The 27932-nt window shown below is 40.8% G+C and overlaps 1 protein-coding gene across 1 annotated transcript in view; it reads left to right on the top strand.

The window, feature by feature from the left end:
• The window catches only part of LOC108681932, a 37936-nt gene that overhangs the window by 6448 nt on the left and 3556 nt on the right, over positions 1–27932 (top strand). The window contains exons 4-23 of the mRNA XM_018171013.2: positions 843–8474; positions 9452–9649; positions 10476–10590; positions 11381–11894; positions 13009–13152; positions 13778–13916; positions 14569–14683; positions 15776–15903; positions 17071–18346; positions 18586–18830; positions 19094–19875; positions 20410–20548; positions 21394–21633; positions 22013–22189; positions 22417–22556; positions 22980–23115; positions 23444–23654; positions 24117–24222; positions 24401–25661; positions 26185–26390. Of these exons, the coding sequence (XP_018026502.2) occupies positions 843–8474; positions 9452–9649; positions 10476–10590; positions 11381–11894; positions 13009–13152; positions 13778–13916; positions 14569–14683; positions 15776–15903; positions 17071–18346; positions 18586–18830; positions 19094–19875; positions 20410–20548; positions 21394–21633; positions 22013–22189; positions 22417–22556; positions 22980–23115; positions 23444–23654; positions 24117–24222; positions 24401–25661; positions 26185–26390 (13904 nt within the window). The remainder of the gene's footprint in view (positions 1–842; positions 8475–9451; positions 9650–10475; positions 10591–11380; positions 11895–13008; positions 13153–13777; positions 13917–14568; positions 14684–15775; positions 15904–17070; positions 18347–18585; positions 18831–19093; positions 19876–20409; positions 20549–21393; positions 21634–22012; positions 22190–22416; positions 22557–22979; positions 23116–23443; positions 23655–24116; positions 24223–24400; positions 25662–26184; positions 26391–27932) is intronic.

Here is a 27932-nt window from a genome sequence, read left to right as displayed (position 1 = left end):
CACGGAGCTCTCGGTGAATGACCGCCGATCTTAGTTGTGGGGTAACTTGTCCATGTAGGCACGATTCCTTGTATCGCTCTCCTCGGCCCACGTCCCGTATAAGTGACCTCTTGTGCGAGTGTTTTCGTTTCTGTTGCTTTTTACCTGTTCCCCTTTGTCACTTCGTCTCCTTGAGATGCTAACGCGGTTTCTTTCGAGCCAGCTTCATCGGGCTGGACAATTAAGATCTTCCGCCTCTTGCTGGTGATGAACGATAACTGATTTGAGAATATATCGATAACCGAGACCATTCACTCACCTCATTGGTAATGTTCATCATGATTTCCGGTGCAAGATAGCTATATAGCTGAAGCGTAAATGCACATGTGGCCACTTAACTATTCAACTCCAACTGAGCTCATGCCCAGCGTAATTTAGAACAATCCAGCGTCCCAACACTTGCGTTTTAAAGACAGCTTAGAATACGAATTCGTTAACTTATTAAAATACGTTCTAGCTAAGCTACATACACACAGGGGTTGGAGTGTATGACACGATATCGATTGACACGATAATTGTAGCAGGCTGTATAAGCTTCATCTAAAGAATCGGTAGGAGTGTTTTAATGCATTTTTATGCATTTATATGGTGACCATTTATTAGTTCATTTATTAGGTGATTTTATTTTGTATAATAACACTGCAAATTTTTTAATTTTTCATAGAACAATGTAGAATTGGGTGCCATAAACATTTGGTGTAAAACTTACTTTCAAACCCTTATGGACGACAATTAACTAATCATTCAATAGTATATTCCTCTTTGATTTTATTTTTATTTGTTTTATTTTTTTTCTCCTGCAGAACGCATCTGGCAGCTCTAGCAATGAGAAAGCATTTCTCAAACGAGAAGGTAATTCGCAATTAAAAGTTGTTGAGACCAGCAAAAGGAGTGAAAGCGGCCCTGCTCAGCAAGGAATGAATGTGTTTCTAGAGAACAAATGTATCGAATCGCAACGAGGCAGCGCTGCTCTCGAGATGTCCTTGATGGAAGCCAGTAATGACGACCCTGAAATTATTTCCGTTTTAGGAAGCCTTGGCAAGCACAATTTAGGCAGTTCTTCGTCACCTAGGAATCCTCTCAGACCATCAGGAACAACAGGTTATACCAGTCATAATAATACTAATGTTTCCCACCAAAGAAATAACACTGCCCAAAATTGGAATGATAAATCACAAAAATCTCTTGATACGGATCTACGGTCAATTCAGTTGAAGAATGACGGAAGCAAGAAAAATGTCAGCGAGAAAATGTTAGCATTATTCGGGGATGAGGCTTTGGAACAGTTCGAACAATTGAGACCCATACCCTCTCGTCCGTCTGACGCAGTGACGCATCAGAGTACGAGGAGGAAAGAGGATAATCAATCTACTAGTCGTTCGTCTTTGATGTCAAGCAAGTATCCGAGTGTGCGTCAGAAGGACTTCCTAAGTACATCCACAAAACCAGGACATCGCTATGATCTCTCATCATCGCAAGGCGATAATAAAAAACCATTGTATAATACTGGTAAGCTGTTTGATGCTGTTCCTCCAGCGATACACACTCCTTCATCTGCTCCGCATTCATCTTCTAATCCATACTCAAGGACTGGATCTTCCTCTTCTGGCAGTTCACAGTCACAACATAGCCTACAAAAACCTCATTATAGTCATAAGCAGCAACCGCATAAACGAAGCTTATTGGACCTTCCGATGCCGCCTGACATTAATAGCGGAAGCAGTAAAACGTGCACTGCTCCCAGACAAGACCGTGTAAGTCGCTGGGATCAACGTTATCCTGCAGGAGTGTCTACTGTTGAAGACGACAAATACAAGGCTGTGGGTAAGGAGCAATTGCCTGCCGCTTTCTGTATGTCTCAAAGCAACTCCCCTTCAAACAGTGCAAAACTGCAGATGTCAAGAGAGAAACTGCAGAAGTTATTTGGCCTTAAACCAGCGCCTCCTCCGGAACTTTCTCAACTTACTCCAGGAACAAGTTACCAAGGTCATTCTAATCTTTCAAGTTCTAAAGATGTCATCTTTATTAATGATGAACAAAAATCTTCACACAATCGTCTCTCGTGCAATGACTCCCCATATGTTCGTGAGAGAAACTCGTCCAAACGTACTTCTGCAGAGGAAAATGATGAGCGCGCCATGGGTTCTCGTGCCAACGATCGGTTTTCCGAGAAAAGAGATAGACCTTGGAATGTGACAGACGATGGTCGTACTCAACTATTCAACTCATTACCTTCTAACAAGTTTGAAACGAATGCTGCTGGACGGTCAGCACGGCCTACTTCTGCTTCATCGTTTTCTAGTTCTCAAAGAGATCATTCTCGTACAACTCTCTTCAATACTGATCCTAACAGAACTCGCGAAAGTGCAAGAGATAGTTTGGCATTGGCAAAATGTCCTTCAGCTTCATTTACTCCGGATGATACACCGGATTCTCCTGAACCCGAAGATGTTGGTTCATTCAGTCCTACTGGTTTCTCTCCTGTACAAACAATCCCTGTTGAAAAGGTGTCATCCGCCGAAAATTTTCGGAAGTCAAGAGAGAACAGTGTTGCAACTACTAAAGGAGCCATTCGCAATGTCGAAAGGTTCTCGATGGAACTATCTCGAGAAACCAGAGACGATACATTGAAATACGAAGATTTTGTTGGCCCTGCGACTAAGGTATCTCACGGCCATAGAAAACGTGCGATAAATGCTGCACCTCCAGTGCCCCCGAGCATTCCCAAACCTCCCCCTCTCTCAAGTAATTTAATAAGTGCGGTGATCGACAGCAGTCCTTTAAAAAAACAACCGGAAACTACTAAAATACCCGTTGAACACAAGGAAGATGGTCCTCCATTTGTTGAAAGGGCGTCAAATTCCAGTAGTAATCACTCGAACCATGCTAGATTGAGCCTAACCTCTCAGAGCACTAAGTATGAACCAAACAAAATGAAGTCTGGTTCTAAAAGTGTGAGTGGGGCTCTAAACATTGAAGAATACAGGCGACGTCGAGCCAAGAAACCAAGCAAACCCTCCTGTATATTAGATGAGCTTATTCCAGAAACTTCACCTAGTAGCTCCAATGACAAGAGTACCAACAGTCCTGTGATGGAAGAAATTTTCACTGAAGATGTTCCTAGCTTCGGCGGGCGTATGGTAAATACACCATTACTGCCCCCTCCAATGCCTCCTTTCAACGCCAGCAACCCCCAAATCCCACTACCGGACCATAAATTTCAACGCAATAGAGATCCTAGAACTAGAGAAGGTAGACAACCTATGCAACGGTTACCAGTTGCTCCAGATACTCATTCTCCTTTTATGAAACCCTTCTTGACCAGTGGGATGAAGTCTCACGGTTTTCCTGCTCCCAGTCAAGGTCCATTGGGAAACATCCCTTCACCTTCCTATGATCCCAGAATTTCGTCTCGAGATCCGAGAACATTCAACCGAAATCATCACAGTGTGATAGGTGCTGGACCTCAAGGAACTCACGATATGCACGTTACCTCAGGGAGGATGATGCAACCCGCTGGTGTGGTGAAAACAGGTATGGGTCCGCTGTACGCAGTACCTGCCCCAACCTTCCCGGGTATGTATGGGCCTATGACCATGGCATATCCTCCTCCTCAGTCCCCTACTCCACCTCCTCCTTGCACTGGACCTCCAGAGACACTAAAAACCCCTGCAAATCTAAGTTCAAGCGCTTTCATTATTATGAAAGGCTTACCGCAATTTGCAAATTCCATGCACGTCTATAAATTTTTCCAGGAATACATTTTAAAAGATGTGTGCATTGAACTGGATCACGGTCTAAATTGCACCGGAAACGCTTACATACAGTTTCCCAGTCCCGAGTCTGCTGCAGAATGTCTCAAAAAATTAAATGGGTATATAATGCATGGCTTTCAAATATCTTTGGGATCTATGACCTCAGGTTTCTTTCAGACTGCCAAGAAAAATTATAAAGAAAAAAACAATGAAAGAGAGCGTCGCCTTGGTATTCCTATGCTCCCCACTGGCAACTGTAACCCATTCTACGACCCCAAGCGTTCGCAGCGTAAGCTGGCCGCGGATACAGCATTGTCCGAGCCTCATAAATCCACTAGCGGTACTAAAATCAAAGATTTGAATAAATCCCTGACTGATGGGAAGGCCACAGTATCAGACGTCGAGCCATCAGACCCTGTTAGTGTTGCGTCGAAGAAGACCACGGACGAGGTTGCAAAAAAGATTGATGAAAATGATTCTGATGAACTTATTGCTCCATCGAATCATTCGAAATCTAAGAAGAATCGTCGCTTCCGGAAAATTATTAGTCCTTGTGTGTCGGATTCCAGTGAGGATGAAAATATTCACACGTCGTCGGCGAACTCTGTTGGGGTACGTGATGTTGCATCGCCTGTGAATGTAACTGCTCCCGGATCAACAGCTGAAAAAGAGAGTGAGGTTCTGCTGTGTCGAAAGAATAACGACTTCGAATTTCCCGATATAGTACAATCTAGTGCTGTAATTACAGACGATATTGTCATATCAGACCGCGAAGAAGATAATCTTGATTTCGAAGAAGGCCCAGACTTTGCCGCTAGTTTGCATGACTCCAGTGATGAACCTGAAGAAGATAATATACTGAATCGTGACAAGAATACCCACATAGAAAAATCCTCGAAAGACGTTAGTTGTTCCTCCTCCATACCGGTTGTTTCCAATTCCGAAACTGTTCTACCAGTAAATAAGAAAAGAAAACAGGACAAAATATCCTCTGCTGATCTCAACCCCAAAATGACTCGCAAAACTCACGAGGTTGTCGAGAAAGTTCTGGACGATAAAAGTAAGTTCAAGGTGACCGTGCCTACTCCCAGTAAATATGTCGAATGCTTGTTTGATGACAAACCGCTGCTGACCCGCAAGTCCAAGTTGCCTGCAAAATTGGGCTCGTCAGACGACTCCTCTACGCTGGAAGTTAGCTCTAGTGCTGGAAATTCTGACGGATCGGGCATAACTAAACTGCTGTCCGCTTCAGTTGGCGATGTTTCCATGCCCGCTCCCAGCGAAGACTTGGACAAGTTTGAGCATCCATTTTCGGATAGATCAGATGGCAGTGATCGTGATTCTCTCGTTATCGATTTAGACGAAATGGTTAGGGAAACGAGGAATTCAATTGATAATGCATTTCCCGAACCCGTTATTCCACCAATTGTTGCACGTGATGATCAGGAGACGTGTACTAACGCTTTGAGGGCCATCTTAGCCGAACTGAGCGATAAAAAGAAACGGGAAACAAATTCTAGTGTTGCATTGGCTGCCAAAAATTCAGATGCTGCAAGTGTCAGCGGAGCTAAACCTCATTCAGTAGTTATGATAGCCGACTCGACCCTGTCAGATGACGAGCCGCAAACTTTGCCTCATGTTGAACCACGGTCGGAAAATAAGCGCCGAAAGTCCTCGGAATCTGTAGTCGGTTCATCTCGTCGGTCAAGCGATCCTGAAATTGTAGAAATTGAATCGGACGATTGTGCTGAAAATACCGCTAATCCTGATTCTTTCCGTGCTCCGTCACGAAGTGCCAATACTGCTTCTGGTGTCAATGACAGTGTTTGTAGTGCAGCAACTGATATCATCGATTTAGATGATGAAGAAAAAGATTTTGATGATCAACTTCATGCTAGTGAATCTGATGGACTATGTCCAATTGTGGTGGATAATAAGAATCAGCAATGTCACTCTGATGCAAAAAATAGCTCAAACGAGGGGTTAGAAGATTTTTGTCATGCCAAAAAATCTAATGTTGAAACATCGACGCAGAACAAAAGTAAAACATCTACTCTCAATGAATCAAAAGAGTGCATAATTCTTGACAGCGACACGGATGAAGAGCCTACACTAGCAATAAATACATATCAACCAACCGAGAAGCGTTCTATTGCTGATACGAATGACAGTGCTACCTCTGATGACCAGCCGTCTAAAAAACAGAAAATTGCCCCAGAAATGGATCGATCTGAGGATCAAAGCGCAAGTGGTCTACAAATTGAGTCCGTGACGAGTTTGTGTTCGTCACCTGTGACTCAAGTAATAACCCAGTCGTCTCTTAACACTTCAACAGACAGCGTCAATAACACGGGGAACGATGATCTTAATCTGTCTCAGCAAACTGATATCTTCGGCGGTAGCTCTCTAGGGGAAGATGACCTACCGGATCTCTCTCAGATCATGGACACCATCAATGACGACGTGTTGCGTAACAATCTCCCAGATCTCGCAGACCCTCGCGTTGCTGATGATGCCCTACTTGAACTCGGCACTTCATTACCTTGCAATAGCAAGTCTTTTGCTTCTGGCGAGCTATCCACAGAGTTGAATGCGAGTTCTGTAGTCCCTGGACTTGCTATTGACGAAGGTGTTTCAGACGACTTGAATAATGCAAAAGATATTTCCACAGATGAGATTGAGCAAGGCAATAGCTTCTCGGTACCTAGTGAATTAACCTCTCTTGAAAACGTATCAAATAATGTAAGTGATCAGGCTTCGGGCCATGCTGAATCGACAAGTCGTCAACCTGATACTTTTTCGGCAACTGAACCGGCTGAACTTTTGGAGAATAACACTACCCCGGAAGTGCAACCGACCTCTGCTAGAGATGTTCAAGACGCACTACCAACAGTTATGGAAAAATCTGCATCGAATATTCATGAAGATCTTGGTTCTGAACACGAAAAATTTCCATCCGAAGCTGGCAAGTTGGACTCCACTAAGGATAAACCAAGAGAACCGGTTTCAGCCATGGACAGCGATGAGGATAACGTCAGCGTTGGAATAGCAAGTGTTTCTAGTTTTGACAGTTCTGTTGTATCTGGGGACGGTCGTGATTCCAAGACTCCTGACTCTATGGGAAAGCTACGCCGGAAAAAAAGAGCTATTAGAAGTAGTTCCATTCCTAATCTCGAGGCTAGAAGAGTTACTCGTGGCTCTATAATAGACAAACCGGACAGCTTTGAAGCTGTACATTGGGACGATGGAGGTGTTCTTGACCTTTTTCAATGTGAGCTATGCGAGTATGTTGGTCGACAGCATGTAAATCATCTTGTGAATTTTCACCCAGAAAGAGAAATTAAGTGCGAATTCAAGAAGGAAGACGTAAACGTTGTTTTTAGAGACAAGGTTGGACCTTTCGTTCTTGAAAATGGCGAAAAGCCCGAAGAAGTTGACCTGTCGTGGGTACCTCCTGGATTACAGTTCAATGAAGCCATCGTGTGCAATTTTGAAGGGTGTGATTACGTATCCAGCATTAGGTTTGATTTGATATACCACTACATTGAACATTATCCCAAATCACTACCAACAATGTTCCATTGTCGACTATGTCATCACATGACTAATGATCTGGAAGTCGCTTACGATCACTTTACAAGCCACACTGGTGAATACCGCCATCGCTGCAATAAATGCGGTTATGGCTCCTACTCTAGGCAACGTGTAGAAGAACACCATAAAACAACGCACGAAGGCGCTCCTCAACAGATCGCGACTAGGGATTTCGTAATGATCGATAACTGGCCATACATCCATATTTGCAAGCTATGTCTTTTCACTCAAATTCAATCCCACAAGGTAGAGGCTCATTCAACACAGAGGCATTCTGGAAGGGCTGAAATCGTGAAGGCAAACATGTTTCGCTCTATTACCATACACACTGGACGCAATAAACGTGATCTTCCATCCAAAGACAAATCCAAACCTAAAAAACCTGCGAAAAAGTTAAAAGCCGTTGAACGTAATGTTTTTATTGGTGGCGGAACACAGGATGAGGAAGCCGAAATGAATCAAATTGAAGCTAAAAAGTTGGTTGAGAGAATATCACAAAACATCTATACCACACGAACTGTTGAAGGGACTAAAGTTAAGCTCACCAAATTAGAATCCTTAAGCCAAAAAATCTTGAGGAAATCGATTGATGAAGATGAACCTGTTGTAAGTAGTAAGTCTTCGGAAGAGTTGGTACATTCACACACTCAGAGTACATCTACTATTGAAGATACCCTAACTCAAAATGCGTCTAACTCTGGTACCGAAACGCCCCCCGTCTTACACTCTGATGAACATGAAGTTGTTGAGGCTTACACGCCACTCGAGGACATGACTGGCGTTGCTGATGAAATGACAGCATCAGTGGAAGAAAATGTTTTGGATCTCAAATCCACGATATCTAAACTCAGTCAGTCCCTGCAAGTTAGAACTTCATCTGCTACGAGCTTAAATAACGTAGACAGCGATGATTCTGAAGAACAGGATTCAGAGTACGATAGTGACGAGGACAATTACGAGGAAACTGATCCTTACGATGAAGAATACAAGTCTGAAGATGAATCACAGACCGAAGGAGAAGAGTATGAGGCGTCTGCTAATTCGGAGGAGTTGGTCGAACAAGATGAGACTCGTAGCACGACTCAGGTGAGCTCATAATATTTATTGAGATCTGGGCCTATACTTTCAAAAAAAGTTAAGAGATCGTAAGTTCATCAGCCAATCATTGACGGCCTTTCAAACTAAATTCACCAATCATAGACAAGAAAATAGAGCGTAAGTACTTACGTTCACTTAGCGAGTTTTGAAAGTATGGCCCCAGACGAATGATTTTCCTGCCAGGCATTTAGTAACTGGAATATATGCTTAAGAACGTTCGAAAGGCGACAAATCTCTTTGACGGGTCTTAGTACAATAAAATCTAGCGGATCGAAGACTGCTGCTTGACTTTTATGACTAATTTAAGTTTGTGTGAAGTATAATACAGTAGGTACATTTCAAAAATAAAACTTCCAAGGTTACGCACTTCAATACACTGGATTTTATTTTAAAAATTTGGTTTAATTGTTCTAAAAATGCTTCTCAACTCGACTGTCAGAGGTAAAAATAATTATTCAAGATTAATTTAAATTACTAATATAATAATTACAATTTACGATTAATTTTAATTAAGGCTTTCAATCCAGTGCATAGTATTTTTTTAATTTACTGTGATGCATGTTTTTCCTAGTGTAATGAGTTAGGAAATGAGAGCGGCACGGCGCTGCCATGCGTGAGGTGCTTAAAATTCAAGATTAATTTAAATTACTAATATAATAATTACAATTTACGATTAATTTTAATCAAGGCTTTCAATCCAGTGCATATTTTTTTTAATTTACTGTGATGCATGTTTTTCTAGTGTAATGAGTTAGCAAAGGAGAGCGCTCGGCACGGCGCTGCCATTCGTGCGGTGCTTAAAATTCAAGATTAATTTAAATTACATATATATAAATTACAATTTACGATCAATTTTTAATTTAAATTACATATATATAAATTACAATTTACGATCAATTTTAATTAAGGCTTCCAATCCAGTGCATAGTATTTTTTTAATTTACTGTGATGCATGTTTTTTCTAGTGTAATGAGTTAGCAAATGAGAGCGGCACGGTTGTAAGGTGCTCACACCCCGGCTGCGTGTATACGTGCGGCAGCGAGCAGCAGCTCTCCACACATCGCGTGCAGACGCACGGGTTCTACAGCTGCTCCTTCTACTTCTGCTCCTACGCTACCTTCTCCGAGGAGCAGTTCATCGTACACTACCAGACACATCCGCTGGTATATGAGCATTTTTTTGTCACTAATAATTGCTTTGTAAACTAGTTTAGTTGTAATTTGTCCTTATCGCTTATCAAGATTATGAACACATATGTCCTCCATTCATTCTTGTAATTATGTTCCTATTAATGTTGTGACACCGTAATTATCTCCAGATTAATCTTTCCATAAATTTCTTTAACATGAAAGGTATTTAAGTTACTAGAGTCAATGAGAACCCTTGGAGTTTTGGCTTTCATAGCTTAAATTCAATCACAAGCAAAATTTATTGCAAAAAAATAAAAGCTTACAAATGACCGTTTTATGTTATTTGTACAAAATACTTGAGAGTGTTTTGATTTTTTTAGATGCCATGCATTTTTATTTGTTCTTCCGCATGTCATTTGAATGACCTTTGACCCATATTTGAAGGCTTAAATATTGTTAGTTAGATCGTAGCTAATATTGCTTATCGCAATATTGTGTTAGACTTTATCTTGAGAATAAAGAATTGAGATTAATTTATTCATTTTGATGAAACGAATATGAAAATGAATCACAGAAGAAACAAAAAATATATAGCTCTCAGTCCGGAACCACAACGATGGATTAACTGACGGATTTACGATGTTGCGATCAGTGTATATTGTGTTGACATGTGTTTTTGATAATATATATATTTCACCAGTGTATATTGTGTTGACATACGTTGTTGAAAACACACATATTTTATCAGTGTATATTATGTTGTCAGGTGTTGATAATATACATATTTCATCACTCTATATTGTATTAACATTCGTTGTTGATAACACATATATTTCATCACTCTATATTGTGTTGACAGGTAAGCGTGTACAAGTGTGCGTATGACTGCGGGTGCAGCGAGGCGTGCGTAGACGCTCTCATCAGCCACTACAAGAAGGCTCACGCTGCTGCACCAGCTTACACTGCTACCGAGTGTTAGTTTTCATCTCGATATAGCGGGATTCCTGCAAAAAACACGAGGCCTCAAGTTTTAATTGTGTATTATTATTAGTTTATTATTTGTGTATTTAAATTATTTGTGTATTTAAATTATTTGTGTATTTAAATTATTTGTGTATTTAAATTATTTGTGTATTTGAATTATTTGTGTATTATTAGCTTGGTTATTCTCGATGACCGATTACTGCTGTACGCCTTAAATATTATTTAAATCCTCGAAATTTGATAAACTTTTGTTTCAAACTTGTATTTATTTTTAATTATTTTTTTATATGTTTATTTGTGCGGTTATTTTTAAAGCTAAAGCTCTGATTACTTTTTGTTATTAGAACACGATGTCCGCTTTCTTCATCTGTTGCTGTGTGTGACTCTATATTTAACTCTATTTATCTAAAATTTGGAGCACTCGTCTATCGAGCGAGAGAAGAGTATAGATGTAAAGCTTTTAGTGCAGGGAAGTCTTCTAGTGCGTGTTTAGCTTGTATATAAAGCAGCAAGAATACATAGACTTAATCAGAATACATAGACTTAAAACATAATCTTAATCTGTAATTTGTCCCCGCACTGGCAATTCCAGTGATTGATCTCCTGTAAGATTTATTCAATTAATTTATTTCAATCGATTTAGTTGCAAATCACCAACATTAATATTGTCGTTTTAACCTTGATTTTCGTCATTATTTATTAAGTTATTATTATTATTATTATATTGTATTATTATTATTATATTAGTATTTTCTCAAGGCATCGCAATTATTTTATCAGGTGCCGGAACCACGACCGATTCCGCATTGCTGGACCCCTCACAGCCAGCACTTGTAGCTCCTGTAACGTCATCTGCAGATTGCACAACCGGCGACACGTCATCCGCCTCGGCGCCCGTTACATCTGCCGCGACGCCCGTGACATCTGTGTCGGGACCCGTGACATCCGCCGCGACACCCGTGACATCTGTGTCGGTACCCGTGACATCTGTTGGAACAGTTACAACGGTCGCATCGGCAAGCTCTGACACCGCCGTGTCGTCATCGTCTGGACCTCTAATGACTGCTGTCTCTGGTTCATCCAAGACGTCATCTTCGTCAGGTGTGACTTCAAGCTCAGCTCAAGCCCATGATCCTGTTCGTGCAAAGGATCCAAGCACCCAGTTAGTGGGGCCTGTAGGAGTGGTCGCCATAAAACAGGAGCCTCCAGATGAGGAGTCAGAAACACTTCCCCATGGCTTCCACCTCCTCCCTCTGCACCCGCCTACAGTTCCTATTGAATATCTTTTTAAGCAGTGAGTATTTATAGTGGAATATATTTTCAGTATATATTACAGTGAGTATTTCTAGTGGAATGTATTTCAGTATATATTACAGTGAGTATTTATAGTGGAATGTATTTCAGTATATATTACAGTGAGTATTTATAGTGGAATATATTTTCAGTATATATTACAGTGAGTATTTCTAGTGGAATGTATTTCAGTATATATTACAGTGAGAATTTATAGTGGAATGTATTTCAGTATATATTACAGTGAGTATTTATAGTGGAATGTATTTTCAGTATATATTACAGTGAGTATTTCTAGTGGAGTATATTTTAAGTGTATATTACAGTGAGTATTTCTAGTGGAGTATATTTTAAGTGTATATTACAGTGAGTATTTCCAGTGGAGTATATTTTAAGTATATATTACAGTGAGTATTTCTACTGGAATATATTTTCAGTATATATTTTAAATATATATTTCAGTGGGTATTTCTTGTCTTGATTATGTCTTACAACTTTTCTACTGCAATTCTGTTGTAGATCTGTGCACTTTATCCTGTTATTAGGATAAATTAAGTGAAGCAGTGACTTTTAAATTTATATATAATAATGAAATGCTGATTCTTCTTTGTGCCAGCGATGATTCGAGATATTTCGTTTCGATTTTTTCGATGTTTAAAATGAAATACTTTAATTCTTAGTATTTCTGAAAGATATGACTGGAATTAATAATTTTTGATTGTATCGAATGGATGTACTTTTCCAGTTGTAAATACCACATTGTTTCTGTGAGGAATTCAGGCTCCTAAATGTACCACTGCATTAATCGCCAGGTCGCCATGCCAATGTTTTTTTTTCTCCATCGTTTGCTCCTGCATCATCCTGAAGCAGTGCTCATATAACAGGCATTTCACAACTGAGAATACACTGGCTATGTGTCCAATAACTCGATATTCTAATGTTCAAGACTCACCTCGTAATTCTTGAATTTTCATGCAATTTTTCTCAAATTCTTCTTGATGTACATACCAGAAGTTCATCTTTTAGTTGATTTGAGACATAAGTTCTAGTAATCCAATAACCGAGCCAAGCCTCTATACTGAGTACTGCCTCGGTAACTATATCCATTGTCCCAGGTACCAGTCAGTAAGCGCCTTCCGTGTGTACACTGGCCGCAAGTCCAGCGAAGTGTTCAAGTGTATGCAGCGAGGCTGTATCTTTGCCACCACATCTCCTGAGCAGTTCACATCGCACTGCAAGGCTCACGGCTGCACTGCCAGGTGAACATGGTTCTTATTCATTTACAGTAGATAAAGTTGCTTGTAAAAATTAGAAGCAGCGAAGCTGTACCTATCTTTGCCACCACATCTCCTGAGCAGTTCACATCGCGCTGCCAGGTGAACATGGTTCTTATTCAATCATTTACAGTAGGTAAAGTTGCTTGTAAAAATTGGCGCAGCAAGGCTTGATCTATGCTATTGAGTTTGTACTGAATAATTCACTTAATACTGCTGCCCTTTCAGGTGATGCTTGCGCTGCATAGCGCGCACTGTTCACGAACTTGCGTGTTTCTTGAAGATTTTCAGTAGATATGTGGCTCGGTAATTTAGAGCTTTAAAATTATGACCTTTAAGCCCCTAAATATGTTTTTATATTGCTTTCATAGTTCTGCATGAAAGAGAACATATGAAGAAACCATATGGAAATTATACGACGAAATTGGATGAAAATTATTTTTGGTAGTGAAAGTTTGCTTGTATCTTGAACTTATCACAAAATTTTGTTTCTACTTCAATGAAGATTAAACGGTTTTTCATAATGTTCAGTTTATTATAATATTTAGCGAGTTACAATAAATTGTTGTAGGCATTATTCCACTCAACATGTATATGCATTCTGTGTTAGGTGCTGCTACTGCCTCATGCCCTTCGGTAGCACGGAGGAGCTCGTGCATCACATCGTCGAGGAGCACAGCCACTGCGGCTACATGTGTAAACACTGCCTCTACCGCTCTACCTCTACCCTCTACCTCGGCACACACATGGTAAGAGCTCTACCTCTACCTTCTACCGCGGCACCCACATGGTAAGAGCTCTACCTCTATCTTCTACCTCGGCACCCACATGGTAAGAGCTCTACCTCTACCTTCTACCTCGGCACCCACATGGTAAGAGCTCTACCTCTACCGCTCTACCTCAGGCCCCCCTAAGATGATGGCTATGACGTCATCCACCTAAATCTGTCCATCTGGATTATAAAAATCGGCTTATCATCTAATGGGCTTAACTTTTGTACAGAAATCATAAATTTTCCAAATGCAGCTGCTGTGACATCCTAATAGTTGTCACATCTGAAAGAAATATGCCATGGTATTTTAAATTTATTCATTCTTTATAAAATACTTTTTCAAACGTTACGTTAATCAGTTGAAGAATCTAACCTAGCTATTATCATGGCGAGTGACTTTGTGTACTAATATAATGACATACTGTCATACGTAATATGTACATCGTTTTCCTTTGGCTATCTCGGCACCAAACCCAAATGTTTTGTGCCAAAAACATTAACATTTACTTCATGCTGTCCTTGCCATATCGGAATTGGTCGTACTTAATTTACACAACTTATGACCGTTGGCGCTAAATTACCGTTATGTGTAAATATTTTCTTCATATTTTGAAAATGTTTTGTTGCAGAAAAACTTCCACCCTGTGGACCAGCCTCGCTACGTGCGCGTCGCTACCATAAGGACTGAGCCGCCACCCAACCCTCCTGTCGAAACATTTATCCGCGCCTACCAGTGCGGCTACGGTGAGAGCGCCTTACATGCACAAAACATTTAGAGACTGTCCAAATAACGACAGTCAAAACATTTATCTGCACCTGCCAGTGTGACTACGGTGAGAGCGCCTTACGTGCACAAAACATTTAGAGACTCTGTACAAATAACAACAGTCAAAACATTTATCCGCACCTACCAGTGCGGCTACGGTGAGTGCGCTTTACATGCACATAACATTTAGAGACTGTCCAAATAACGACAATCGAAACATTTATTTGCACCTACCAGTGTGGCTACGGTGAGAGCGCGTTACATGCGCATAACATTAAGAGACTCTGTCCAAATAACGACAGTCAAAACATTTATCCGCGCCTACCAGACTGGCTACGGTGAGAACGCTTTACATGCACGAAGAAACATTTGGTGTAGTTTGGCACAAGTTGTTCTTTAATGCAGGTTTCATTGAAGACCAAAGATCGAGTATTGCTTACTGACAATTTTCTTATTGTTTTTCTCTATTCGGCTAATTAGGCTTTTGAAATAAACGTTTAGAGACTCTGTCCAAACAATGATGTACTTCCTGTCCCTTGTGTGGGTCATCTAAGCTAAGTAAATTTTGACTCACAGAAAGCCGTACCAGTGCTACATGCAGAAAGTATGTCGCTATTTCGACAATATGGCCATGCATTTTTATGAGTGTACTTCGGTGCTCTGTTCTCCTTTAGACGGTTTATGTGATAGCTTCTGCCTGTGTTTCTTATCTCCTTTCATTTCATTAAAATCACTACTGGTGCAAGTCATTGTTAATCATGAAATGACATAAGATAGTATGGAAATGAAAGTTATGTATATTGTATCACCTCTGCAGCATAATATATTGAAATGTAAGGCACATGTATTATATCACCTCTGCAATACTGTTTATTTACGCACAGATGACTGCCGCAAGCAGGTATTACTATTACTTCACCTCTGCAATACAGCTTTTTTCCCACAGATGGCTGCCCCAAGCAGGTATTACTATTACTTCACCTCTGCAATACGGCTTTTTTCCCACAGATGGCTGCCCCAAGCAGGTATTACTATTACTTCACCTCTGCAATACGGCTTTTTTCCCACAGATGGCTGCCCCAAGCGGACTGTAGATGCGGAAATCTTCCGTAGTCACGTGAGCAGCTGCCACGGTGCCGACGTCGTGCTGCAGTGCTCCTTGTGCCCCTTCTCTGACACTGTAGTTCCTCTGGTGCTCGTAAGTTATGCGGCTCATTAGATTTTTTTAAACATTTTACCATGAATATTTAATGTATAAATAAATTTAGTATATATGATTGTTCATTATCGAGTTTTGTAAAACATTTATCATGAATATATAATATATAATAAATTTAGTACCTATATAAGATTGTTCATTATCGAGTTTTGTAAATATTTTACCAGGAATATTTGATATATAAATAAATTTACTATATACGATTGTTCATAAAAATTCTGTCAAGTCTGGGCTCACATTTGAAAACAATGATGCATTTAATGCACAAGAAAGAGAGAAATAGACAACTTTGCATGAAGTTAAAAACTTAGAAGAAATTATCATCCCGATAAAAATGCTTGCTTAAGTGCAATTAGCATTTTTCGGCTCAGTTATTTTCAAAATTAAAGCAATAGCTAGCTCAATATTGTGCCAATGTTTAACTTTGCTTTGAGAGAACTTGAGTCGTACATGTATTCATTATTCAGTTAATATCAGTAAATTTATGAATTTTAAAGGGAGAATTTCGCCAATTATTGTATGCTTGCAAAAAAATATGTGAAATTCTCATGAATTCGAATTCAAATCGTCACTTTGCTGAATATTTCATTATTCCTGAATTTTTCTTATTTTATGCATGAAATAGATAAACACGATTTATCACATTTCAAATTGATGAACTTTCTTCGTTTCTAATTTCTTCAAGAATCACATAATTTCGTTTAAGAAGATAATGATTGTGTTTGTACAGCACATGCGGGACCACATGATGGACGAATTTCAGTGTTATTCGTTACTAATTTCTTTAAGAACGATATAATTTCTTTTAAGAAGAGAATGATTGTGTTTGTGCAGCACATGCGGGACCACATGATGGACGAATTTCAGTGTTATTCGTTACTAATTTCTTTAAGAACGATATAATTTCGTTTAAGAAGATAATGCTTGTGTTTGTACAGCACATGCGGGACCACATGATGGACGAGTTTCAGTGTTATTCGTTACTAATTTCTTTAAGAATGATATAATTTCGTTTAAGAAGAGAATGATTGTGTTTGTACAGCACATACGGGACCACATGATGGACGAATTTCAGTGTTATTCGTTACTAATTTCTTTAAGAATGACATAATTTTGTTTAACAAAAGAATGCTTGTGTTTGTGCAGCACATGCGGGACCACATGATGGACGAGTTTCAGTGTCCGTATTGCCTGCACGGCGAGGGGGAGCGCGAGAAGCTGCTTACTCACCTGGTCAACTGTCACCCTGGCCGCAGCGGCAAGGTCCTTCTCAGAAAACATGACACTCCTGACCCTGGGAAAGTTGCTTCGAGCGCTGCCACAACTCCTGGGGCGCTCACCTGTCCTGGGACTGGTGCTGCTCCCTCTAGTGGAGCAGCCACCTCAGCTGTAGCAGTCACATCAGCTGTTGCAGCTACATTAACTGCAGCAACAACTTCTTGTGCAAGCTCCCCAATGATGACAAACAACGTGTCGGCAGCTAGTTCTGATGTAAACACCACTCCGACAGCCAGCCTATCTTCACTAAGTGTCGCCAGAGCTGGTGGGGGAACGAATCAAATTGTGATGGGAGCTGAGGCCATAATGAACAAAACTGGTCCGGCTGCAATGCCACATTTCGGGCCCCTGAGCGTGAGCACGACAGCTGCAAGTGAAGTATCGCCTAATTTTACTACAATTAATGACGCTCTGACTACTACAACCTTCGTATCTACTCCAGCTGATGCTAACATTAGTTCTTCCACTTCGATTGTTTGTACACCCATTACGACAATTTCCCATGCATTTTCTGCTCCAAGTGCACCAGGCGTGGAAACTACCAGAAGCATGTGTGCCTCTAGTAACAATAGCTCTGTTCCATCAGCTACGTTGAGCAACTTAACGAAGGATTCTGATTTAAATGGTCAGATGTCGACGCCTTCTACATCATTTGATGATGGCTTTGAGTCATCCGATGTTTCTAATCAAGATGGCCAACCTCCCAGAAAGAAACGAGGAGAGTTGTCTCCCGACCCAAAAGCATCAAATCAAACGGACCCTGGTTCTATCGTATCAACAGATTCACAACACAGTGATGACCTCGTAAACAAATACAGTGAAACGCGCACAAACCTCAATTCCTCCTCATCCTCCGATTGTCCGGATATTGATGCATTATTACTGACTCCTTCCAAAAAGTTTACAACTGAGCTTCAGTCACCGAATTCCAGTCCGTCTATTGATGCTCAGCAAGAAGCGAATGCAAGCAGTGATGGAATAGTTGTTCCTATGATCGGCGTTTCTTCTCTGCATCCTCAGCCAACACAAGAGTTTAACTCGTTGATTTCCGCTCCTATAAGCACTCCAATTGCTGAGAGCAACGCAAAAGATTCGCCTACTTCTGAACAACGCAGCCTGCGATCCAGATCGTACTCAAACTCAGGTATATAGAGCCGTAGATTTAGTTTGATTAATCCAGTTAAAGCTCATTTATTTTCGAATAATTATATACTGTTCAATATATATGTATACTCGCCTTGAATTTCCTGTTCTCCCAAATATGCTTTATTTTTTCTAACTTAATACGAGTATCAGTACGAGGTCAGCAATATTCCAGTCCATCAATTAAACGATTCCATTCTCTGATGTATTAAAACTTGCTAAATTCAATTATCTTCTCAGGAAGTCTTAGCAGCAAGCCTGAGATTGATTCAGAGAAAACAGGGCGGCCTTCTGACAAAGTTGGCTTGTGCGGACACAATCTTTATCGCTGCGGTAACCCGTCGTGCACTCACACCAGCGCCACGATGGTAGGGCTACGTGAGCATCTGCAAGTGTGTGACCTGGCACGTGACAGTCCGACGCTGCGTTGTCAGCACTGCGGTCGTCAGTTCCGCCACATTAGTGCGCTCGTTGAGCATATCAAGGTAAGTGATCATGTAATCATTGTAATGTATTGAAAAATTCATCAGCAGACTGATTGAATCCTGCTTAATTTGGTGATTTGTTGTTAGAAACTATCTCAACTGCTGATCGTTTGTAGTGTTTACTTATTGACATTATTCTGGATGCTATCATTTAAAAACAAAAATACGGTTATCTATCATGTGTGCTTTACTGTCCCTTACATTATATTTTAATAAATCGGAAGTCATCAATGCGTGGAGTAATGAATTGAAATGCATATCAGGTGCACGGACCAAAGCTGTATCACTGTGGTGCTCCAGGCTGCAGCTACCGTGCCACGTTGCTACACTACTTTCGTAACCACTCAAAGCAGATACACGGCACTTCACATTATAAAGCTGACCTAAAAGATCCAACTATTAAGGACCCAGAGTTCCAAGAGTTCATTGTTACGCCAAAAGAAAATCCCAGGGACTCGCGCAAGAAGCGCAAGAACGAGTTCGATGTAACTGATGTTGAGAATATCCCGCGAAGTCATGTGTTATCCACGCCTCAACGTTGCTTCAAATGCTCGTATTCTTCAAAAATCCGCTCGAATTTGATCAAGCATCTCAAGTTGCATAAGCGATTCCCTGATGGCATCCCAGAGAGATCATTCAAAGCAGAAATTAATTCTGACAACAAGAACCCCATTCCGAATCACCAGCCTGTGAATCCCGTACCTCGTCTTGAGAGGAAAGAACTCATGTTTGATAAGATGATGAACCTTGCAGGGAGCAGCTTTGAAGATAAGAAGTCGCTTGAACAGGTTGACTTGAGGCTTAAAAACCCAATTCCGTCTGAAGAGTTGCAAAACTTTCCATGTTATGTCCCTGAGTCATCTTTGAACAAATGTGGTGTAGTGGGCTGTGAGTACATTTCTTCGGACGAGATGATGCTCAAGTATCACATCAAGAGTTTGCACTTGGATGTCAGTCAGTTTCCTTGCCCCCACTGCAAAAATACTTTAATCACAATTGAAAAAATCAGCTCTCACTTCAAGCTACACGGAGAAAAGTTATTCAGGTATGGAACTTCGATTATACAACTGGCAAAAACTTGCTTCTTGCGTTTGTAAATACATTCAAATTATTTTACCCACCTTAGAGATATTTTTCTCTTTGCTTGCCAAAAGGACTCTGTTATTTATAGTTTTTAGAAGCATGGTTCCTGAATGCCTCGTAGCAGAGATCTCGGTATCTGAATAAGAGTCTCTGTTGTCTGGATGAGTTATTGTGTATTCAAGTTTTCCAGGACTTCTTTCTCCTTCTGTAGTACGAATAGTCGTGAGAACGCTTAACTGTTCGATTATCATTTCTAGTACTGCGGTTCTCCTATAGAGACCCTCCGCCCCTTTTTGGCGATTTATGATGAAAGCAATACGTGATGCCAGAGACTGTCCATATTGTTAAATATTTCATGGCCCTCTGCGAAATTGACCTGTAGCAGAAGCAATATTAAACCTCGTGTCTATGATATAAAGCCTCTAAGGTTATTTTAAACTTATCTATAATGGTTTTTTCTTGACATTTTCGGTGTTATATGTGTATTGGTTGACAGGTGCGGATGGTGTCCATATTTATCTAACCGGCGGCCTGTCGTGGAGCGCCACACGAGAGAGAAACATCCAACTAAGCGACCTTTCGAATTTGTTATTCGCGATCCAGATGAAGAAAAGGACGTTGAGGAAAGTAAAAAGGTAACTTCTACACTAATTTTTATTTACACCTAGGTTCCTATAGAATGCAGTTAGGCTACAATCGTTTCAAGAAACGTCAATAGCCTACACTGCGGAAACGATAATTCAAGTTATTTCAGGTGTGATATTTCATCCTATTTATTGCTGATATTTATATAATGTTATAAAGAAGCTCTAACTAATAATAATATGTATATTAATTAGCCTAAGTGATAAAAAAACTCCATTCAATGACTGTAAAGGTTCAAGTAAAGGACGACTCCAAGTAGATTCGACAATTAACCCTAAACTGCCACCGATCTTAACAAAGGAGTAATGAAGGCATACTAAATAATTATTTATTGAACAAAGCACGTAAATTGAACACTAATAAAGGAAAGGTTGAAAACATCATAATAAATAACGCACGACAGTGATAGTACACGACAATGATAGTACACAGCAAAAATAGTTCACAGCAAAGGTAATGCACGGCACAGGTAAGGCCCGCAAAGGTAATGCACCACTAAGGTAATGCTCAGCAAAGGTAATGCTCAGTAAAGGTAATACTCAACAAAAGTAATGCTCAGCAAAGGTAATGAACAGCAAAGGTAATGCACAGTAACGATACTAGTTCACAGTAAGGGTAATCCACAGCTAAGGTGGTTCACAGCTAAGGTGGTTCACAGCAAAGGTGGTTCACAGCAAAGGTGGTTCACAGCAAAGGTAGCAAAGGTGGTTCATAGCAAAGGTGGTTCATAGCAAAGGAGGTTCACAGCAAAGGTGATTCACAGCAAAGGTGATTCACAGCAGTAATCATACACAGCAAGGGCTAGTAAAATCAATTGGTTGCAACGGAATTTTAGGACGGCGCAGCAACGTCGGCCGGTTCTTCAACAACGCTTGGTGGCGAGACGGGTGAACCTCAGTGGCAGTGCGGACTGTGCCGCGTTCAGTCGGTCACCCAGCAGGAGATGGTGAACCACACGAGTCTCAAACACGACATCAAAAGCCAGTTCAAATGTGGTCTCTGCAACTTCAAAAGCTCCGTTATGGCCAACTTTGAAGCGCATTTCTCTACCAAGCATTCCAATCAGCCACTGAAGGTGGGTGAAGGTCGTCATCAACGCTTCTGCTTTAAAAATGTGTTCTGTTTATAAAAAAGAAGCATAGCACCCTTGTCACAAACTCTGTCTCTGTATGCTTACATTCTCTGGTTTATACGACTTTTGTCGTATCTTGACACACTTTTGGCTCAGCTCAAATTTTCGGTTTATTGTGATTATTGTTTGGAATAATATTCAGACGTGTCCTTGAATTCCAAATAAAATAATTCTAAAACTAAATATGTGTTTGTAAAAAATTACAAACACATGAAGTTTCATGCCTGTATCATTTCCAGAATAAGTGGTTTTTCAGATGGAATGTCTCGGGCCACACTGAACTGTTCTTCATCATTGAATATAAAATTGTGCTTAATTGCAGGTGCTATGCAATTACTACCGGTTGGACGCAGATGACATAGAGCCGCTTTACGTTGCTAACTGCAAGGAGGGCAAGCATGAACCTTTGTGGAAACGGAAAGATCCACAGCGCACGCGTCATATCAGAGGCATTTTACTGGACGAGTCAGCTCTACCAACTAAAGCTCGGACTTCTCAGGTAAGGCACTCGTTCTTTCCATTTCTTCATTAAGGAATTTGATATTTCTGGCATTTTCCTCTATATAGATGCTTCTTAGGATGAGCATTTTATCAAATACCTTTCGCCCACCTTCATCTGAGTAGTGCGATTAAAGTTTAAATTCCTTTCCAATGATAACGTACTTTAAATATTTTCGCATATTCATTAAATTCATGCTGTATTAATTCGAAATGTGTTTTCATTAGGCTCATCAAGTGCCTCTAGGCGACCTGCCGCAAGGAATGCCTGATGGTGACAACTTCGTGTGCCCCAAATGCATGAGTTTCCGTACGCCGTGCGAGAACACCTTCCGCTCGCACCTGTGCAAGGAAGCTGACTATCACAGGTCATAACTCTCGTATAATAATCTACTCGCTAACGATATCGCGCTCTTTTTTACTCTATTTGAATTGGTTGTGTATTTTAGCGGGAGTGCAACAATACCAGTAGAATCCGATTAATGGTGCTGGTGAAATAGCTTAATGTAGCGTCTTATTGCCGAATAGCCTAACATTTTCCTGCACTGGAATTCTCGTGGATAAATAGAGGAGTTATCTCATAATCGAAACCGAATAGTGAGCTAATCACAGACACATACACTGATTCCACTATAAACTTTAGATGTGGGGTGCTAACACTAATAAAAAAACGTGTAAATTGTGTAAATTACACTCCTCCAAGGAAAAACTTTAAAAAAAGTTTGTTGGGTGTTCTGAGAAACTCTTTCCAATTTCGTTCATTGAATTCCTCCTTCACTATGTAATTTCAGGTATGAATGCGTCGAGTGTGGCATTACTACGCCTCTACTTCCAAGTCTTCGTCGCCACTACAACAAGGTGCATCATGCACAGTTCCATAGTGACTGTTATCTCGTCCTGCCCATCGATGATGAGAAAGAGGCTTGGGTGAGTTTTTACGTTATTACATTTTACTCATGCACCTCACTTATGCATCATTGCTATATTTTCTCCTTGGTAACGAGTCTAAGATCAGTGGTTTGGTGTCTTAATTAAGGCTATGGTTTGGTGTCGTAAGGCTATGGTTTGGTGTCGTAAGGCTATGGTTTGGTGTCCTAAGGTTACGGTTTGGTGTCAATAGGAGTGTTCACTTCTTAATATGGGCTTTCTTGAATAAACATGACACACTTTGCCATTTAGTTTCTTGTGTATCATAATTTTGTCATGTATCAATTGTGTTAGTGTCACCAGGTTTTATCCAATTCTTGTTGCCTAGGTGGAGAGTATCATCACTCATCACCAGCATCACATTCGCCTACACAAAGAAGAAGTGCAGCGCCAGCAACCGACCGCGACGGGGACTCAGCTGCCACCTTCAAAGAGCGGTCCTCCCTCAGCAGCAGTCACTGACACCAGCGGCTCTGCCTCGACGGGTCTCAGACTCACGAGACGTTCATCACTCTGCGCGTCTGATGACCCCAACAAATGTAAATAATTCGCATATCAGAGAGAATAGGTTCAATGTTTTTACTTTATTTATGATTTTTTAAACAAAGGATTAAAAAATATAACTCGGTACTCACTGCAGTGAGTGACAGAGTGCATTTTCTCGTCGACGAAAACTTGAGGTCACGGACGGACGGACAGACAGACGGACATGGCGAGCACAATAGTGCATTTTTTCCATAAATTTGATTTTTTAAACAAAGGATTAAAAAATATAACTCAGTACTCACTGCAGTGAGTGACAGAGTGCATTTTCTCGTCGACGAAAACTTGAGGTCACGGACGGACGGACAGACAGACGGACATGGCGAGCACAATAGTGCATTTTTTCCATAAATGAGAAAATGCGCTAAAAATGTTCAAATTTAGAAACTGTAAAAGTGCGGTGATATGTCAATGAATCGTAAAAGAACAGTTGACTAGATTATTCCATTCCGCCGCAGGTGTCGAGTCATCCGAGGCACAAGAGGAATTAGTCTGCGATGTGTGCGCCTTCACGTGCAAGACTGCGGCGGGACTTGTCAGCCACGCCCGAGCACATCCCCTCGTGTGAGCTACAGTGCACTCTCTATCGTTTATAAATAATATTGTTACTACACACTCTTTTCGCATTCATTCCCGGATTTGAATTAAACTGCTATTGCCTCCTCCATTTTTATAATTCTAATTCAGAGTATATGTGTATACTCTATCATTAATTTGTTAATGTGGTTATCTTGTAATGCAGGTACAAGTGTGGCTACTGCTCTTACATCCAAGGCTCGAGAGTGTGTGTCGAGGCGCACTGCCGAGTTCGACATTCCCGGCTACCAACATCGGTAGTCAAAGTAGATATTACAGAATCAGCATCTGATTCTAACGTATCGCTCACCGAAGATTCCGATTCTGCTGATGATATTGAACGTAAAATGGAGAGTATTTTTAGCGGAGATGTCAAGAAGAAGTTACACAAGTGTCCTGACTGCTCTTTTGAGTCCACAAGTTCCAAACAATACTATAGGCATTGCCAAACGCACGTTCACAATCGACCGTTCTTGTGCGAGATTTGCAACAAACGTTTTCGTGACGAGAGAAGAGCCAAGCAACATCACGGTTGTGTACACACTAATGTTAGCCAGAAGATCACGTACTCTCCTTTGTCTGAATCTCCAACGCCGTCTGAGTCAGCTGGATCTTCACAAGAACCCATTATTTTGCCATCTCCTACCAAGTCCTCGTTGAAACCTAAGCCTCTACCTCCTATTTTCCAACTTGACGAAGATTCTGATGAATTACCTGACCTCGAGCTTTCATTTGACTCCTCTCTTAAGATGGATCCAAAAACTGCACCAGTTGTATCAACTTCTTCTGACGTCGTGAAAGAAGAACCCAAACCCGATCCAGCGACTCTCAGGCTACAAGACGCACTCAACGTTGATCCTGGAGTTGAGTTCATTTGCTGTCACTGCAGCTATAAAGGTAACTGGGAAGGAATCGGAGAACATGTCCGTTCAGGGCATCGAGATCTACCGTTCATGGTGCGCAAGTTCACGGATGGAACTATGATCCTGGAAACGTACCAGTACTCTTGCATACATTGTTCGCTAAGCAGCGACTCGCTGATGGCAGCTCTCGATCACTGGGTCGTTAGTCACGTCAAGCTTGACTTCCAGTTCAATATGACTTTACACTCCTCCCAGGTAATTGCAGGCGACAGTAAAGTATCCTCATTACTGCCGGATACCGTGAAGAAAGAGGACTGCAACTCCACGTCTGCTGATTCTCTGCCCGCAGCGTCAGAAAGCAGCACCCAGCAACCGCCCAATAAGCGAGCTCGTCAATCGAATGAATTAAACGATTCTTTTGCTAGCACCTCCACCTCTGAGGACGACTTAGAGCCTGAAATAAATCAGGAGGATAAGCCAACTGAAGAAAAACTCTACCGGTGCAGCAGTTGTCGTCGCACCTCAAAATTCAAGGCAGAAATTGAAGCTCATCTATTAGAGAAGGTAATGCACTTTATGGTTCCTATTACTGATTACATCTTCGTTAACTTTCTTGAGATGTACGTAGGTTGTAGGTACTCTGTTTCTGAAAATAGTCTTTAGCTTGAGCGCTTATTTATATGTCAAATGAGGTTTCTACGATTCCTTGAATCAATTAAAATAATTATTTCTGCTACAGAAAGTTATTATTTTCACGAAAATTGTTCATTGAGCAGGATTTCAATGCAGATAATATGCATTAAAGTGAACGAATGTCTCATTTCCGTAGTAAGAAGCGTATTTTTATAATTTAGTAATGATTAGTGGACAAAGTATTTTTTTAACATCGTACACATAGCTCAGCACCAGGCGAGTGAGTGCATCATCATTACTTAAGTGAATGTCGTTTCTTATTCGTTGCCTAATTCACATTTCACTTTCCTTAATTACTTTATAGTCCACTTTATGCCTTCAATTAACATCATTTAATATCCTTGTTTTATTCATTTCACCTTGATGTTCTTTTAACGTTATATGTTGCTTGCAGCACGGGGGCTCTTGGTGGTGCACGATCATAGAGTTACCGGCATCGTCGAGCAGCCGCGCGTCGCGTCGGCTGGTCAAGTGTCGCGTGTGTTGCTACATCGGCTTCAGGGACCAGGTCACCGACCATGGGCTCCGTCTACACCCACAGGAACACGCACTCCAGCCAGTCCTAAGCGCACTGCTGCCCACCGACAAGGAGGTCTTCAAGTCAGTTATTCATCAGCTTGACTCACTGTAATTTTGGTTGAAACACCCGTTTGTTTGGCAGACACTGCTCCCAGTTTTATGGCACGGTTTTTTTTACGTTTTTTTATAGTGTAGTTCCTTGCTTGTGCTTGCGTTTTCACTACTGTAATATATTTCATACCATTCTAGTTGCACATCTTGTAAATTCTACAAGGAATTTGAAAACAATGAAGATGGCACACGAATCCATCTTATCTTTGTAAGGGAAAGCATTCTCGAACACCAGCTGTATCGTCGATCTTTGTTTTTAAATTTCTTGTAAATTTGCGACCCAAGCAGTCAAATGATCTTGCTACTCGTAAATTCTTTCCTGCAGATAAGATTTTTAATTTATTTCCTAAAATTTGTATTTCAGTAGCGGTTTTTACTTATCTGTACATGGTTTCCGCTAAATCCTTAGATAAATGCATGACCTTTATTATTAAAACTGCACATTATAAAGCTGAACCTCCCCTGTTTATTACTCATGGGAAATGTTTCATGGTCTCCACTCAATGACATCTTTGCATCAAATTGTTGTCCAACTCCTGAAGGTGTTGCAATGAACTGCCTGCATCTCAGAGGTTAGCTTTTAAGAACGTTCTCAGTGATCTGTCTACCTACGCATCTCGACAGCGTTGAAAATAAACCCATTACTTTTCAGTACTTGCATGTACTGACTTGGCTGTCCAGTTCACGTACTACAGCTGTGAAGTGTCGCAATCACAGATCAGTTCATCGCCATTCTAATACAGTCGAAATAAGAGGACAGTAGAACCATCACCAGATGCGTCTTGTGATAACGATGCAGTTGCGAGAAGGGTTTACCAAAGCTTATAAGTTATCGAAATTTAGTGAGGCTTCTTTAAACTGCCAAATTGGTATTGCTGATCCTAACGTGTCATACCTCCTATTCCGCCTTAGTTAATATCGAATTTATTTCCTTTAGCAGGAGAATTCAATTGCATAGCATTTATTCACTTTTACCTAGTATCTCGTACTCAACGAAATTGAGTCGCGTCTGTGCACTGCGACCTTGCAAACTCGTGCAACTTCTAACTACTAAGAGCAGCTAAATAATGCATAAAAGTGTCCATTATACGAGTTCTCAATGTACTGTAGATTGCTGATCTGTGCCTGGCAGTTGTGTGCTTAAATGTTGTTCGATTCTCAGGCCTTGTTCACTCTGAAGAACTATAGGTAATGGAATAGTTCTTGGCACAAATCAGTGTTGCACGTGGAGAAGAAGGTTAAAGAGACGGCTTCCACTACACGAGCACTGCGCACTACTGAGACTGCGCCTCCCATAAACCTTCATTGTCGCTAGGTACTAGTGGTTAACTCGCATGATCCATACACAAAATTGCCAAGTTTAATTCTTGTATCCCAACAAAATCTTGGCATGATTTGAAATTTTTTTGTAATTTCTAATGCATCCGCTCGTGATTACTGTGCTATGCCGGCACATAGGTTTGCGACAGTTGCCATTTTCTTCCCTTCAAGATAAATTAATTATATTCGCTT

The sequence above is a fragment of the Hyalella azteca genome, unplaced genomic scaffold, assembly GCF_000764305.2.
Source record: "Hyalella azteca isolate HAZT.00-mixed unplaced genomic scaffold, Hazt_2.0.2 contig10531, whole genome shotgun sequence".
In the NCBI taxonomy this organism is placed as follows: Eukaryota; Metazoa; Arthropoda; class Malacostraca; order Amphipoda; family Hyalellidae; genus Hyalella; species Hyalella azteca.
Note: the sequence above shows the minus strand (reverse complement) of the source record. Positions and strands in the feature narration are given on the sequence as shown.